The following is a 13253-nucleotide window of genomic DNA, read 5'->3' on the forward strand; positions in this document are numbered from 1 at the left end:
ACTGCTCTCTATATGAACTGATCTCATACAATCCTATAGGACCATGTATTTTTACTCAAACACACTAGGAACTAAACAGCAAACAACCATAAATCCAGCAAAAGAACAAACAAAGATGGAAAATATGAGAAGGTAACCATAACCAGGAATGTATCATCACACCAGGAGAGAAAGAAAAAAAAGCAGTAAAATAAGGAATCTTATAGAAGGGTAGAAACAATGAAAGAAGAGAAACAAGTGCAGAGTGAAGGCAAAAGGAAGAAAGAATGCACAGTGGATTGCGATAAAGTCATAGGTAATGTGCATTCCTGTCCTTTCGCATGTCGTTTGCCTAGTCTGCTTCATTTTATTCTATATAGATGTGTGACTGGTCATGGTAAAAGTAGGTACCTGCCCTTAGAAAGTCCAACAAATGATATATGTGTAGAAAAAAAATCTAGATGAATATACATTAACTTATTAATAGCTATTACCTGGAGAGAGCTTTTCTGGGGGACTTCTACTTTCTATATTACACATTTCAGTATTTTTTAAACGTTTCCAAAGAGCACATATTACATACATGTGTAAACAGAAAAGAAAAACCAAAACAGACTTAAAAAAAAAAACTCCAACAAGGATACAGAGAGCATTTTCCTTTCTCTTCTTTTACAAGTGTGGGTTAGAGATGCTAAAGGAAGCATTATTTCCCTTACTCTCTCCTTCATCTTTGCAAGAAATGAAGATAAAACAGGTGCAATTTCCTGGGAACTTACATAATTAGACTTCAGCATTTCTCTCAGTTCTTGGCAGCCAGGGATAGCCAGAATGTGTGACCCCTCACACCCGGCGTTGCTCCTATGGGGCTTGTAGTCTCAAGGGTATTTGGTCTTTAGGAACAATCCTGTGAGCATGTTAGTCTCAGTTTCCCAATTAGTTTCTTAAGAACAAAAATAATAAATTTCCTTGGAGCCTAGAGTTGGCACTTAAGTATTTCCTGATGGGCTGACTGATCACTAAATTCTCTTGGAAACTTTTGCCTTTCTTCCGTACTCTGAATGGAATTCTTCATTCTCCAGAAGTGTATAAGGAGTTGCCACTTTTCCAGGGATTAGTAATTGAGAGTAGATGGCAGTCGTTAATGGCACACATTTTTATTTAGATTTCATGGGGGGACTGCACACTTCTGCTTTAACCCAACTTCCTTCAGAGACAGTTTCAAGACATGCGGTCAGGGAAGCCTTGTGCCTCAAGCCTGCACAGTTCCAAAGCCAACTCTGATCGAAGCAAGCACATTATCAGAAAACTTGGACACATTAGTGAGTGAGGTCTGGGACCACCCTCATCCTCTTCCCTATACCCTTCCCATGCCATCCCTCCCTTGGCTCTTGCCACTATTCCAGGTGGGCTACTGCTCCCACAATGGATAGGCTGGTATGCTGAAGCATCATTTCTGTTTACATCTCCCATAATATCTTTCAGGCCAAAGGGTTGAACCAGCTTGAAATGAATGCAAGCCAGATTGGACCTGAGAGCAACAGCTCCCTTGGGCCAATGTTTTGGTCTTACCCTACAGCTCAGTTAGCCCTGTCTGGTCCCATTCTTCTCTGCTTACCCTGACGGAACTGCTCAGAAGGGTGCAGCATGCTATTTGAAGAGCCCATTTGGGTTAGGTCTATAAATGGCTGTAGATCCCCGAAATCTTCAGAATTTCAATGCAGGAGGGGCTCAGCTGGGGGAATCACATCTGAAAGGGGTGGGACTTGAAGTTTCATTTGCATAGGAATTATATGACTGAGAAAAGGTCACTAGACAAATCAAAAAGTGGGAGGGGCAGGAGGGCCGCGTACACCTAAAGCTCCCCTCCCCTGCCCCCGGCTCCCTCCTGGCACTGCTATAGATCAAGGAAACAGGGCACAAGCAGTGAAGGGAAATTCACTTGATTTCTCACAATTGCCCTGCATATGGCATTACTTTTCCTCAAAAAACATGGAGCACTTACACATTTTCTCCAAGCATACACCTAGATTATCTAGTAACATAACTATTATTCTCTCAAATGATTGATATAGGAAGCAACAACCACCAGCAAGTTGGCTAAGAGAGTGCCCTGGAAACTATCGGCCTGGACATATAACCATTAGAAGGTGGACCCCAACTTTAGAGGGGTCCACTCAGCTACGAGACAGGTCCCTGTTGTATGTGCAGATTACATTTACGCAGGACTCCTAGTTCATTTGACTTAAAAATGTAAATAAATAAGAGTTTCCTCATACTAAAACTGGACAAATTAGAGGGCAAGACTGTAAATATTCCTCTCAAGCCACAGAGTAAAATGCTAAGAAACAAACCTGAAATCAAATCAAAAGCCTGATTTTTCTGATTCAGATGGCAAAACTGAGAAACAAGGTCAGAAGGGAGAATGAAGGCACCTCAGGCTACGTGACAGTCCCACGGAAGTTCTCCAGGTCCCAGGGCACCCATTTCCCTCAGCAGGCCATAGAACCTGCCTTGTGCCAAGTAGGAAATACCACATCATTTCAGTTAATTTTACAACGTGTTTATATATATATATAACAATTTTCTTCTATAGATATGTAAGCACCTTAGTCTTTATTTTATAGTCTATGTTCTTAAGTATCTTGCATTATAGGTAAACCTAATAAAAATATTTAAAACTCTAAACTTGTGAAACAAGTTGCAGGTTCATGCATTACAAAGCAAAATTTATTTTTAAAGAGATTTTACTTCATGTTGTATAATCCCCTAAAGCATTGAAAAAAATGTGAATTTGAATTACCAAATTCAAGACACATTACAGAAACTGATATAATTTAAATTTTATCACAAACTATATACAACTTCTGAAAAAGTTATATGGTATAAGTCTATAATAAAATATCATTAAGTAGAAGAAAGAGGACGGAAAACTAACTTTTCAAAAATATGAACATCAGAATTTATAAAGAAGATAAAAAGATTTTAAAAGATACTAATAAGACATGATCTTTTAAAACCAAGGTAAAAAGACCTATAAAACAATAATCACAATTAATAAAAACATTTTAACATTAAAGAATGAATTTTTGGAGACAGAAACTGAAAGTATTAAGAAGTTATCCTTTATTTCTTGAACGCTGGTTTTGAAAAATTATTCAACTTTTTATTCAAGAATCCCAAGTACAAAATCTGAATAATGGTAGGAGTTCAAATCAGTGAAGTGCCACAATATACATAATTAACCTTTATTTCCCAGGTGGGAAGATGGGCAGAAATGGGGTAGAGATGTGAGTCAGTAGCGGTTACTCATCTAAATGAAAGCATTCTAATGCCCTCAGTGCCCAGGACCACAGAACGTTAGAACTGCAAGGGATCTTAGATGTCGGGAGTCTAGCCCTTTATCCTGTTGGTCAGCATGCATATATCTCATAAATTGATGACTTTGGAGGACACATGCTGACAGCTTTTATTCCTTCTAATGTCAGAAGGATGTGGTATGAAAGAAACCAAATCGAGGATCAGTGAATGAGCCATCGCCTGTGCAAGTCCACATGTGCTTCATTTCTAGCTCATCCTAAATATCCGCATTCTATGCTGAATTTATTGGGGATTTCCTCACTGGGTTCCACTATGGTGGTGCCACCTGAGTCCTCATAGTGTTTCCTTTTCCTTTTCCTTCCAGTTGCAGGGGAATAAATCGTGCGTTTCTTTTCCAAGGGTTGGCTGAGCTGAATCACATGAACACATGTTCTGTTTCAGATGTGTTTGAAATTGGGCTTAATGCCTCTGACACTTCGCTAGGGACTTCTAGGCTTCTTTTTTCTACACACTTCCTGAGACTCTGTGCCCTGCTACCTCTCAGGCTCCTTTGCTGCACTCAGATTGCTGGCTTCACTTACAGAGGACAGATTTACCGTGTTCCAAAACCCTCTCCCCAGAATGGATCTGAGTTTGAAAAAGGTGGGGCTTGAAGTAACCCGTAGGAGTACTTTTCATTCGCATCCTTGTATATCTTATTTACCTCAGTGGAAAACATTATTTCTCTTTATCTTTCAAGGTGACCCAAAAGCATCCAAAACTGGATCTCCAAGAAGTAGAGCATGTATCCTCTAATGAATGGTCAAAATTCATTATCTTTAAAACTATCAGGACTATGCAGCCATTAAAAAGAAGGAGCTCGAGCTAAGTGTTCTAAGATTTGATGTTTACAAGTGGAAAAAGCGAGTCGTAACAGTAAGTATGTGATTCTATTTAAAATATTTGCGCATATATGCCTGTAAGAGGAATGGAATGAAGCACACAGTGGGTGACTGGAGAGTGGGATTGTGGTGTGTAGAGAGGGTGAGGAATGAGACGCACTGTTTTTTTTACTCATTTCTGAATTGTCTGGATTTTTCACTGTGCGTAGTTAAATTCTTAAAAACTAATTAGGAGACATCAACACATTTTCCAACAATCCTTATTAATCTTTACTGCATTTAAAGTCCGGGAAACTGTTACAGTCTTGGTTTGACTGGCTCCATGGAGAGTTCAATTCCTTCACCAGACATTCTTTGACTATCAGGTTCTTGGCTGAGCACCAGCTACCAAGATGAGTAACACCTGGTCCGTGACAGGATGGAAATCTGACTCCGAACGCAGATAAGAGGAACAGTGAATTTGGTAAAATGGGCACCATCATCACTAGGGATCCATCAGCTCCCTCGCTTGACTCACAACTGGCCTTCTGTGGGCTTCGTCTTTTGGCAGCGCAATTGGCAGACGTCATCCTCTCATTCTTAAAAGTCAAATTTAGGGATTAAGAGTCCAGTTAATACCGCTGAGCGGGAGGTGTCCTTGGGGAAAGAGAAGTCTCCTGAACATACCCACTGGGGTACCCAGAATAGATTTTGCAGGTGCACACAGATCTCCTCTTGTCTGGCGTCTCTGCTGAGTAATGTAGATTCTGGGACATCAAAGGGGCAGCTGGTGACTTTGAACCAAATTTTACCTTTCAATTGAATCCAGGGAAATAATTTGCAACAAGGTGTCGGACGATGCAAAGTGCTATGTTGAACGCTAGATTGTGCTTTATTTTTTCCTCCCAACTTCACGTTTCCATGCACCAAAATGTTGATGCTACAAATATCGGATGCCACGCTTACCTGACAGGCTTCTTCCATCCCACCTGGGCGCGGGGGCTCAGAGCAAGCGCGCAAACCGCGGCTGGAGCCCGCCTCTCGCGACGGGAGCGGGCTCGACCGGCCGCGGGTTCCCTTGCTGGCCCGGGCGTCAGAGCCGCTCCGCCGCCGGGGCTCCCGCAGTCAGGCCCCCGCGCGCACGCGCGCTCGCCTCGGGCGGGCTCGGCGCCCACGGTCTTCTGCTGGGCTGCGACTGGATGGCTCCGGAGGGCGGGGCGGGGCGGGACAGGGCGGCGAGCGAGGGCTCGCGGCCACGTGACCAGCGCCAACATGGCGGCGCCCAGCGGCGTCCACCGGCTCGTCCTCAGAGGTAAGCACCTGGAGGACAGCCCCGTGGGGGCCCGCGCCGTCGCTCGCTCGCTGCGCACCCGGGTTGAAAGGGGTACACATCCGTGCTCAGACGTCTCGGCGCACACGAGTGTACTTTCAGTTTTACGGACACGCGCACACTTTGACACATTGGCACGCTGCAGGAACAGACACCTTGGTTCACTCGTCACTCGCTTGGACCACGTCACTGCGTGGCATCTGTTCACAGTCACTTAAGATTAATGGGACACTGTCTGAAGTTTTCTTCTCCACTTTTGTTGTTTGGTTAGCGTAGCAAACTTATTTACTCCGGCTGCGGAGAGCTGAAGCTACCATAACTCTGAAATGTACCTGGACACCCAGTTGACACAGAGAAGGCAACTTGTAGCTGTTGGCATGATACAACACAAAGCCAACAGGATATAATGTTGGCTTTGGGGAACTTGAAAAATGGGATTATTCTCTTCCAGTGACTTAAAGTTACGAAGAGGAGAAATTATGTCTGGGTAGCTCTCAGTAAGTGTTATCCTTGCGTGAGGGGTGAGATTTTAGTAAATGTACAAATAGTTTTTCAGCTGAATTAGGGAAACTTTTGTTGGATTGGAACTAGTTTCTGAGTCTTTATTGGAAAGAACTAGGAAGTTGTTTCAAGAATGAAGGGAGACGGGAACTAACGTATTTTGAGGGACTGCTTAGGTGTCAGGCCCGTAGGAACAATAGTCTTGTGAGGTAAATATTATTTTCATAGTAAATAGCTGTCGTTTATTAAATGCCTTTTAAGTATATGATACTGTGTTAAACACTTTATATATAGTAGCTACCTTTTAAAACTCAGTGAGATAGGCATTATTCCCTTTTGCAGACAAGAAAAGTGAGGCAGAGAGGTTAAATAATATGACTAAGGTCACAGATGGTAAGAGTCAAAATGGGCATTTGGACATGACTGATTTTTTTTTTTTTTTTTGACGAAGATTAGCCCTGAGCTAACATCTGCTGCCAATCCCTCCCCCTTTTTTTTCCTGAGGAAGATTGGCCTTGAGCTAGCATTGGTGCCCATCTTCCTCTACTTTTTATGTATGGAACGCCTGCCACAGCATAGCCTGACAAATGGTGTGTAGGTCAGCACTCGGGATTGGGGCCGGCAAACCCCAGGCTGCTGAAGGGGAGTATGTGAATTTAACCACTATGTCACCAGGCTGACCCCTGATTTTTTTTTAATGGTTCATTCCTCACTGCATGGCATGGTCTGTCCATAGAAATCAATGTGCAGAGTTCAGGTGGGACAGGACAGCTCTGATGAGTGTGTGTGAAAAGCAGAGAGGAAGATGTTTTAGAAAGAAGGAGATTGATAGGCGGATAGACCTCAGTCTTTCGGAGTTAGTGGAGATGAGTAAGGAGCCACAGGAAGATATGAGGTGAGAAACGTGTAAGGGGAAGGTGCTGTAGGCAGTATTTTGGACTGGTTGGATGGAAGAGTGGAGGTCAAATGAGAGTGCAGCCTTGTGAAAAGAGTGCAGTTTACATCTTTTAAGATCTGGGTTCCAGTCCAAACTCTGTTTACTAATCAAGTTACTTTCTGTTTCCTCTTTTAAAAAATAATGGCATTTAGACGTTTTGTGTGTGCGCTGCAGGTAATGGTGAAGAGGATCGAGTCAGGGTAAAGGAGGAGGCCAAACACGTACACATGTGTCCAACACGCGGGTCCGACATGGAAATGAATATGTTCCTCCACGTCTTCTGCTCTTCTACCTATATACTCTATTTCCATTAATGGGATCACCATCTAGTCAGTATCTAAGTGAAAGCATTTGAGTTCTTTTGGTGTCCACCATTGCCCTCAATTTCTTTGTCCAGTGAGTCAGTAAATCCCATTTTTGGATCCCTGCAGTTTTCTGCATGGTGTGGGTGCAGTTCTTCCCCGTTCCTTGCCTAGACGAGGTCCTTGTAGCTGGTCTCCACCTCGTCCTTCTTCTTCCCCACAACCGGAATTTCTTTCTAAAATTCAGATCTGATTATGATGCCTCCCTACCGAAAAGCCCCTGGGAACTCCTCATTGCTGAGATTAAGTCTGAATCCCTTAGCATGGAAGAATAACTCCATCTCAGTGTGGCCTCAGTTTACCTTTTCAGCCTCATCCCCTGCCAGTTCCCTACCCTTCTATCTCTGCTAAGGTTCACCATTATGTATCTCTATAATTGCTCTGCCTACAATGTCCTTTTTGTGTATGTGTGAAGAAGATTGTCCCTGAGCTAACATCTGTGCCAATCTTCCTCTATTTTGTATGCGGGATGTCGCCATAGCATGACTTCATGAGTGGTGTCTAGGTCCACGCCTGAGATCTGAACCAGCAAACCCCAGGGCACCAAAGTAGAGCCCTCGAACTTAACCTCTAGGCCACCGGGCCAGCCCCTGCAATATCCTTTTTCACCCAGAAAACCATTCATCCTTCAACGTCACACTTAAAGGCAATCTCTCCTTTAAAGCAGCATTGCGTCTGCCCAGTCAAACTGACCCAGTCTACTTACGTAGCAAGTAAGGTGTACCTTATGGTGTACCTTTATCACAACAGTTCTCACCAGGTATCAAAGTATGTACACTTATCTAAAAAGTATTTGTTTACACCTCTATCTCAGCTGCCAGAGTAGGAGCTTATTACAGGCAAGGATCTTACCTTTTTCATCTCTGTCTCCCCAAAGCCTGGAGAGCAATGTCTGTACATAGAAAGTACTCAGTTTCATAACTGAATGAAAGACCTTTCAGAATTCAACCTCCTTTGGAAATATTGTTCACAAAAGTTGTACAGTAGGCCTAAAGAATAATTTATCTCAAAATGTCAGTTTTCTTCACATGATAGGCCAAACTAGTGACTTTCTTCTTCCTTCTTCCCTCCCTCCTTCCCTCCTGTGCATGCTGTCTCTCTCTCTCTCTCTCTTTTTCTTTTTTATATTCCATCTCCTTCTGATAATAATTTAAGGCAATTTTTACATCTGCATAATTTTTTTTGTCAACTGTGAGAATTTCATTCCAGGTAATTTGAATTGTGAGTCAGGCTTACTAGAGATGATTGGAAAACAGAGATTGGAGTGGGGGAGGGAGAGAAATCTAGAAGTGCCTGAGGTTTAAGTGGTGTGGTCATGGGAGAGATGAAGGAAGCTGATGGAAGTAAACTCTTGGACCTAAGTACTGTCCTGCTGTCTTTCCACAATCCATGTGGAGGGAGCTGAAGCTGGTGAGAGGAGAGGGGGCAGACTGTTGACAAGTCCAGCAGAAAGTCTAAGAAAGGCACTGTTGGTGAGTGTGTGAAATAGTTTGACCTTTCCAGAGGTTTGTGTGGCAATGTGTATCAAGGTGTAAGGTGTACATTCTTTTTACCTAACAATTCTGCTTTTAAGAATTTATCCTGAGAGAACAATAGGATCAGTGTGGAAAGATATATGAGTAAGAATGTAGCTTTATGATAATAGTAATTGGGAAATATTGGACAGAATCTGAAATGTCTGTTGGTAAGAGAATGGCTAAATAAATTATAGTTCATCCATACAATGGAGTACTATGCAGCCATTAAAAAGATGATGTAGCTGCATGGGAGACTTGGTTGTTGACATATATTGAGAAAAAAAGGAAGGGTATAGAACAGTATTTCCCACTTATGTAAAATTATATATCTTTGTTTCCTTATGTGTTTATATGCACAAAGAGATATCTGGAATGATGTTCACCCAATGTTCATAGCTATTATATCTAGATGGTGAGATTGGACTGATTTTTACTTTCTTTATACTTGATGTGCTTGAATTTTGTACATTGAGAAGATAACATTTTTATTATCCAAAGGAGTATATTTTTAATGTATTAAAAATAAAAAGAAATATAGGGTCTGGCCTGGTGGCATAGTGGTTAAGTTTGTGCACTCTGCTTTGGTGGCCCAGGTTTGTGGGTTTGCATCTGGGCGTGAACCTACACACTGCTCATCAAGCCATGCTGTGGCCACCTCCCATATACAAAATGGAGGAAGATTGACACAGATGTTAGGTCAGCGACAATCTTCCTCAAGCAATAAGAGGAAGATTGGCAATGGATGTTAGCTCAGAGCCAATCTTCCTCACACGCACACACAAAGAAATATAAAAGGCATTGAATGTTTGAATGGGACTAGACTCGAGGGAAAGATGTCTTTTTACTATGCATACCCTCTGCAACAAAGCAAAATGTCTATGTAATTTATAATATAGGAAAGCAACATCTTCAAGATTTCCATGATCACAGAATGGTAAATGGAAATTACTTACATATACTCATTATTATAATTTAAGATGTATATAATGCTCATGATATTTTATTATTCTTGATTTTTTTATTTTAACAAATGTAAAAAAATATATATATGCTTCTGTTCATTTGTGACTCTAAAGCCATAGATTCTTCCACTGAGAATTCTCTTACCATAGTGGTTTTTCAAAAATCTAGCCTCCAGGTAGGAGAGGGGCTATTGTATATCATGAATTAAGTACTTGAAACTTTTGTCAACTGACCTGAGATCCTTACTACCTTGTGTGGCATCTGTAGGAAAATGTATCCTCAGTTTCACCAAACCAACTTAGAATTAAACTTTTTGGATGCAGTCCATGGGTGATTTGGAAAATGCTAACATTAATAAGGAGCTTCCTGTGACTTAAACTCTATTCATGTTGATAACCAGAGGATGGAGATGGATTTTTGCTATATGATATTTTTTAACAAATACATTTCCACTCTATTATAATATAGCTTTTTACTGCATACCATACTTAACAATCAAATCGTGGCATGGCTTTCATTAATTTCTTGAGGTAAGATGTGATGAAAAAAATAGCATCTCCCTTAGGATACTATCAAAATTCTTTTTTTTTAAATTGAGTTCATAATAGTTTACATCAATGTGAGATTTCAATTGTACATTATTTCTTCACTGTCACCACATAATTGCTCCCCTTCATCCCCTGTGCCCACCCCCCACCCCTCAAAATTCTTTGATACAAGAAGTGGGATCTATATTCCCTCCCCTTGAATCCAGACCGTCTTGTGGCTGCTTCGACCAAAAGAGAGTAGGGGGGTGATGCTGTGTGACTTTCAAGGCTATCTTAGAAGGGAATGCAGCTTCTGCCTTGTTCACTGGAACAGTCGTGCTTGGAGCCTGAGCTGCCTTGGAAGAGACCCAACTACCCTGGGGCTACCGTGCTGTGAGGAAGCCAAGCCACTGGGATAGGCCACTTGAAAGTGGTCTCGTCAGGAGACCTAGTCTTTAAGTCATCCCCTCACAGGCACCAGATATGTGAGTGAATGAGCCCTCAGATGGTTCCAGACCTCAGCCATTGAGGCATCCCCAGCCTTCAAGGGACTCAGACATCATGTAGCCTCAGACATTCATTTCCAAATTCCTGACCCAAATAATTCATGAGCATATTAAAATTACTAGTTTTTGTTTAATACTGTTAAGTTTTGGGTAACTTGTTACACAGCAATAGTAACTGGAATGGTATAAAATATCTAATTTTCAGGGGAAAACCTAAGGAACCACTTGTAGGGAGTACATGCAGGCAGTAACGTGGACCTTTTCTCTCTATGCTCACTGTCCCCTTAATGATCTCATCAGTCCGGAGGCTCTAAACACCATCCATTAAGCTGTTGACTCCCATATTTATGCCCCCAGCCAAGACCTTTCTCCAAATTCCAGACTCATACATCCAAGTGCCTACTGAACACTTCCCCGTGGATGTCTGACAGCCATCTCAAGATCAACATGTCCAAAACTCCAAAACTGGACTTCTAATCTCTTCCCTAAAACTTGTTCCACTCCAAAGACTTCCCTAACTCAGTTGATGGTAATTTCATCCTGTCAGTTTCTCAGACCATAAACTTTTCTATCACCCCCAATTCCTTTCTTCCTCTCACTCTGTATCCAATCTGTCAAGAAATCCTGTGGAGGGCCAGCCCCATGGCTGAGTAGTTAGAGTTCCGCGTGCTCTGCTGTGGCAGCCTGGGTTCGCAGGTTCAGATCCAGGGTGCAGACCTCCTCCACTCATCGGCCAGGCTGTGGAGGCATCCCACATGTAAAGTACAGGAAGATTGGCACAGGTGTTAGCTCAGGCCTAATCTTCCTGAAGCAAAAAAAAAGAGGAGAGGGGCTGGCCCCGTGGCCGAGTGGTTAAGTTCACACGCTCCGCTGCAGGCAGCCCGGTGTTTCATTGGTTTGAATCCTGGGCATGGACATGGCACTGCTCATCAAACCACGCTGAGGCAGCATCCCACATGCCACAACTAGAAGGACCCACAATGAAGAGTGTACAACTGTGTACTGGGGGGCTTTGGGGATAAAAAGGAAAAAAATAAAATCTTTAAAAAAAGGAAAAAAAGAGGAGGATTGGCAATAGCTGTTAGCTCAGGGTGAATCTTCCTCACAAAAAAACAAAAGAAAAAAAGGGAAAAACAAAATTTCATTGAATCTACCTTTAAGATATACCCAGAATACAAACATTTTTGTCACCCCCACTGTCACCACCCTGAGTTGAGCCGCTATCATGTCTTACCTGGATCACTGCAATAACCCACCAGTGGTCCTCCTGCTTCTTCTACCCTTGCCCTCCTATACTTGATTCTCAACACAGCAGCCAAACTGAGCTTCTAAAAATGTAAGTCAGAGCCAGCCCTGATGACCTAGCAGTTAAAGTTCAGAGTGCTCTGCTTTGTCAGCCCAGGTTTGGTTCCTGGGTGCAGAACCACACCATTCGTTTGTCAGTAGCCGTGCTGTGGTGGTGGCTCACATAGAAAAACTAGAAGGACTTACACCTAGAGTATACAGCTATGTACTGGGGCTTTGGGGAGGGAGGGAAAAAAGAGAGGAAGATTAGCAACAGATGTTAGCTCAGGGTGAATCTTTCCCAGCAAAAAAAAAAAAAAAATGTAAGTCAGATCATGTGATTCTTTTGCTCAAAACCTTTCACTCAGAGTAAAAGCCAAAGTCTTTATATTGTCATATAAGACCCTACTCTTAGCACCTAACACTTTCTAACACACTGTATGATGTACTTTATTTGTCATATTTATTGTCTGTTGCCTATCTCCCCCACAAGAACGTAAGTTCCACAAAGAGAAAGGTTTTTGTTTTGTTACCTAACATATCCCACCTACTTCAAACAATGCCTGACATAATTAGCATTCAAGAAAGATTTTTTGAATGAATAAATAAAAACTGGCTAGTTAATTCTGATACAATAAAGTTATTAATAATGAATCTTTATGAATCAAATAATGTGTTAAAATACATAAAGTAAGAGCTATTAGAAATAAACGGAAAAATGGATAAAACCACAATCATAGTGGGAAACTTTAGCATGACTCTAATTTGGCAATTTATGGCACAGACATAATAAAGTTATTGAAGTTGAGAATGTTGTAACTAGTAAATTTGATTTAAAGTTAAATTTGATACCTTGGATTAAAGGGATTTTTTTTACAAATATACACGAATAGGATAAAACTTGATGAGTTATGCCACTAAAAAACCTCAATAAGTTCTAGAAAGAAAAATTATATAAACTACATTCTCTGATCACAAGGCATTAATGAACAGATTAATGGGGAGAGAGAAGAGATTTGACTGAAGCATTGTGGAAACACAAAGGGAACCTAGATAGTGGCGGATGTGCCATTAACACTGTACTGGACTTGGAATACACAGTTCTTGTTCTCCATGCATTCACAGTCCTTTAGGAGAATTGGACATTAAATCAATTATTACAACAGAGG

The 13253-nt window shown here is 41.7% G+C and overlaps 2 protein-coding genes across 15 annotated transcripts in view; one reads left to right on the forward strand and one right to left on the reverse strand.

Moving 5' to 3' along the window:
* SLC25A12 (solute carrier family 25 member 12) overlaps nucleotides 1-5340 on the reverse strand; it is a 190207-nt gene extending 184867 nt beyond the window's left edge. For 3 of the 10 annotated variants that reach the window (XM_070241230.1, XM_070241217.1, XM_070241221.1), the window contains exon 1: nucleotides 5124-5340. Coding sequence is in view for 2 of the 10 variants with exons in the window: in XM_070241217.1 (XP_070097318.1) it covers nucleotides 5124-5141 (18 nt within the window). In the remaining 8 variants the exon portion in view is untranslated. The remainder of the gene's footprint in view (nucleotides 1-5123) is intronic. The other 7 variants (XM_070241220.1, XM_070241226.1, XM_070241218.1 and 4 more) reach the window with 5 other exon arrangements.
* A 6-nt stretch (nucleotides 5341-5346) lies between these two features.
* Nucleotides 5347-13253, forward strand: part of METAP1D (methionyl aminopeptidase type 1D, mitochondrial) — a 71263-nt gene continuing 63356 nt past the window's right edge. For 4 of the 5 annotated variants that reach the window (XM_023621991.2, XM_023621992.2, XM_023621994.2 and 1 more), the window contains exon 1: nucleotides 5363-5469. In XM_023621991.2, coding sequence (XP_023477759.1) covers nucleotides 5430-5469 — 40 coding nt within the window. In that variant the 5' untranslated portion in view covers nucleotides 5363-5429. Of the gene's footprint in view, nucleotides 5470-13253 lie in introns of all 5 variants that reach the window. The other variant, XM_001917058.6, reaches the window with a different exon arrangement.

The sequence above is a fragment of the Equus caballus genome, chromosome 18 (assembly GCF_041296265.1).
Source record: "Equus caballus isolate H_3958 breed thoroughbred chromosome 18, TB-T2T, whole genome shotgun sequence".
In the NCBI taxonomy this organism is placed as follows: Eukaryota; Metazoa; Chordata; class Mammalia; order Perissodactyla; family Equidae; genus Equus; species Equus caballus.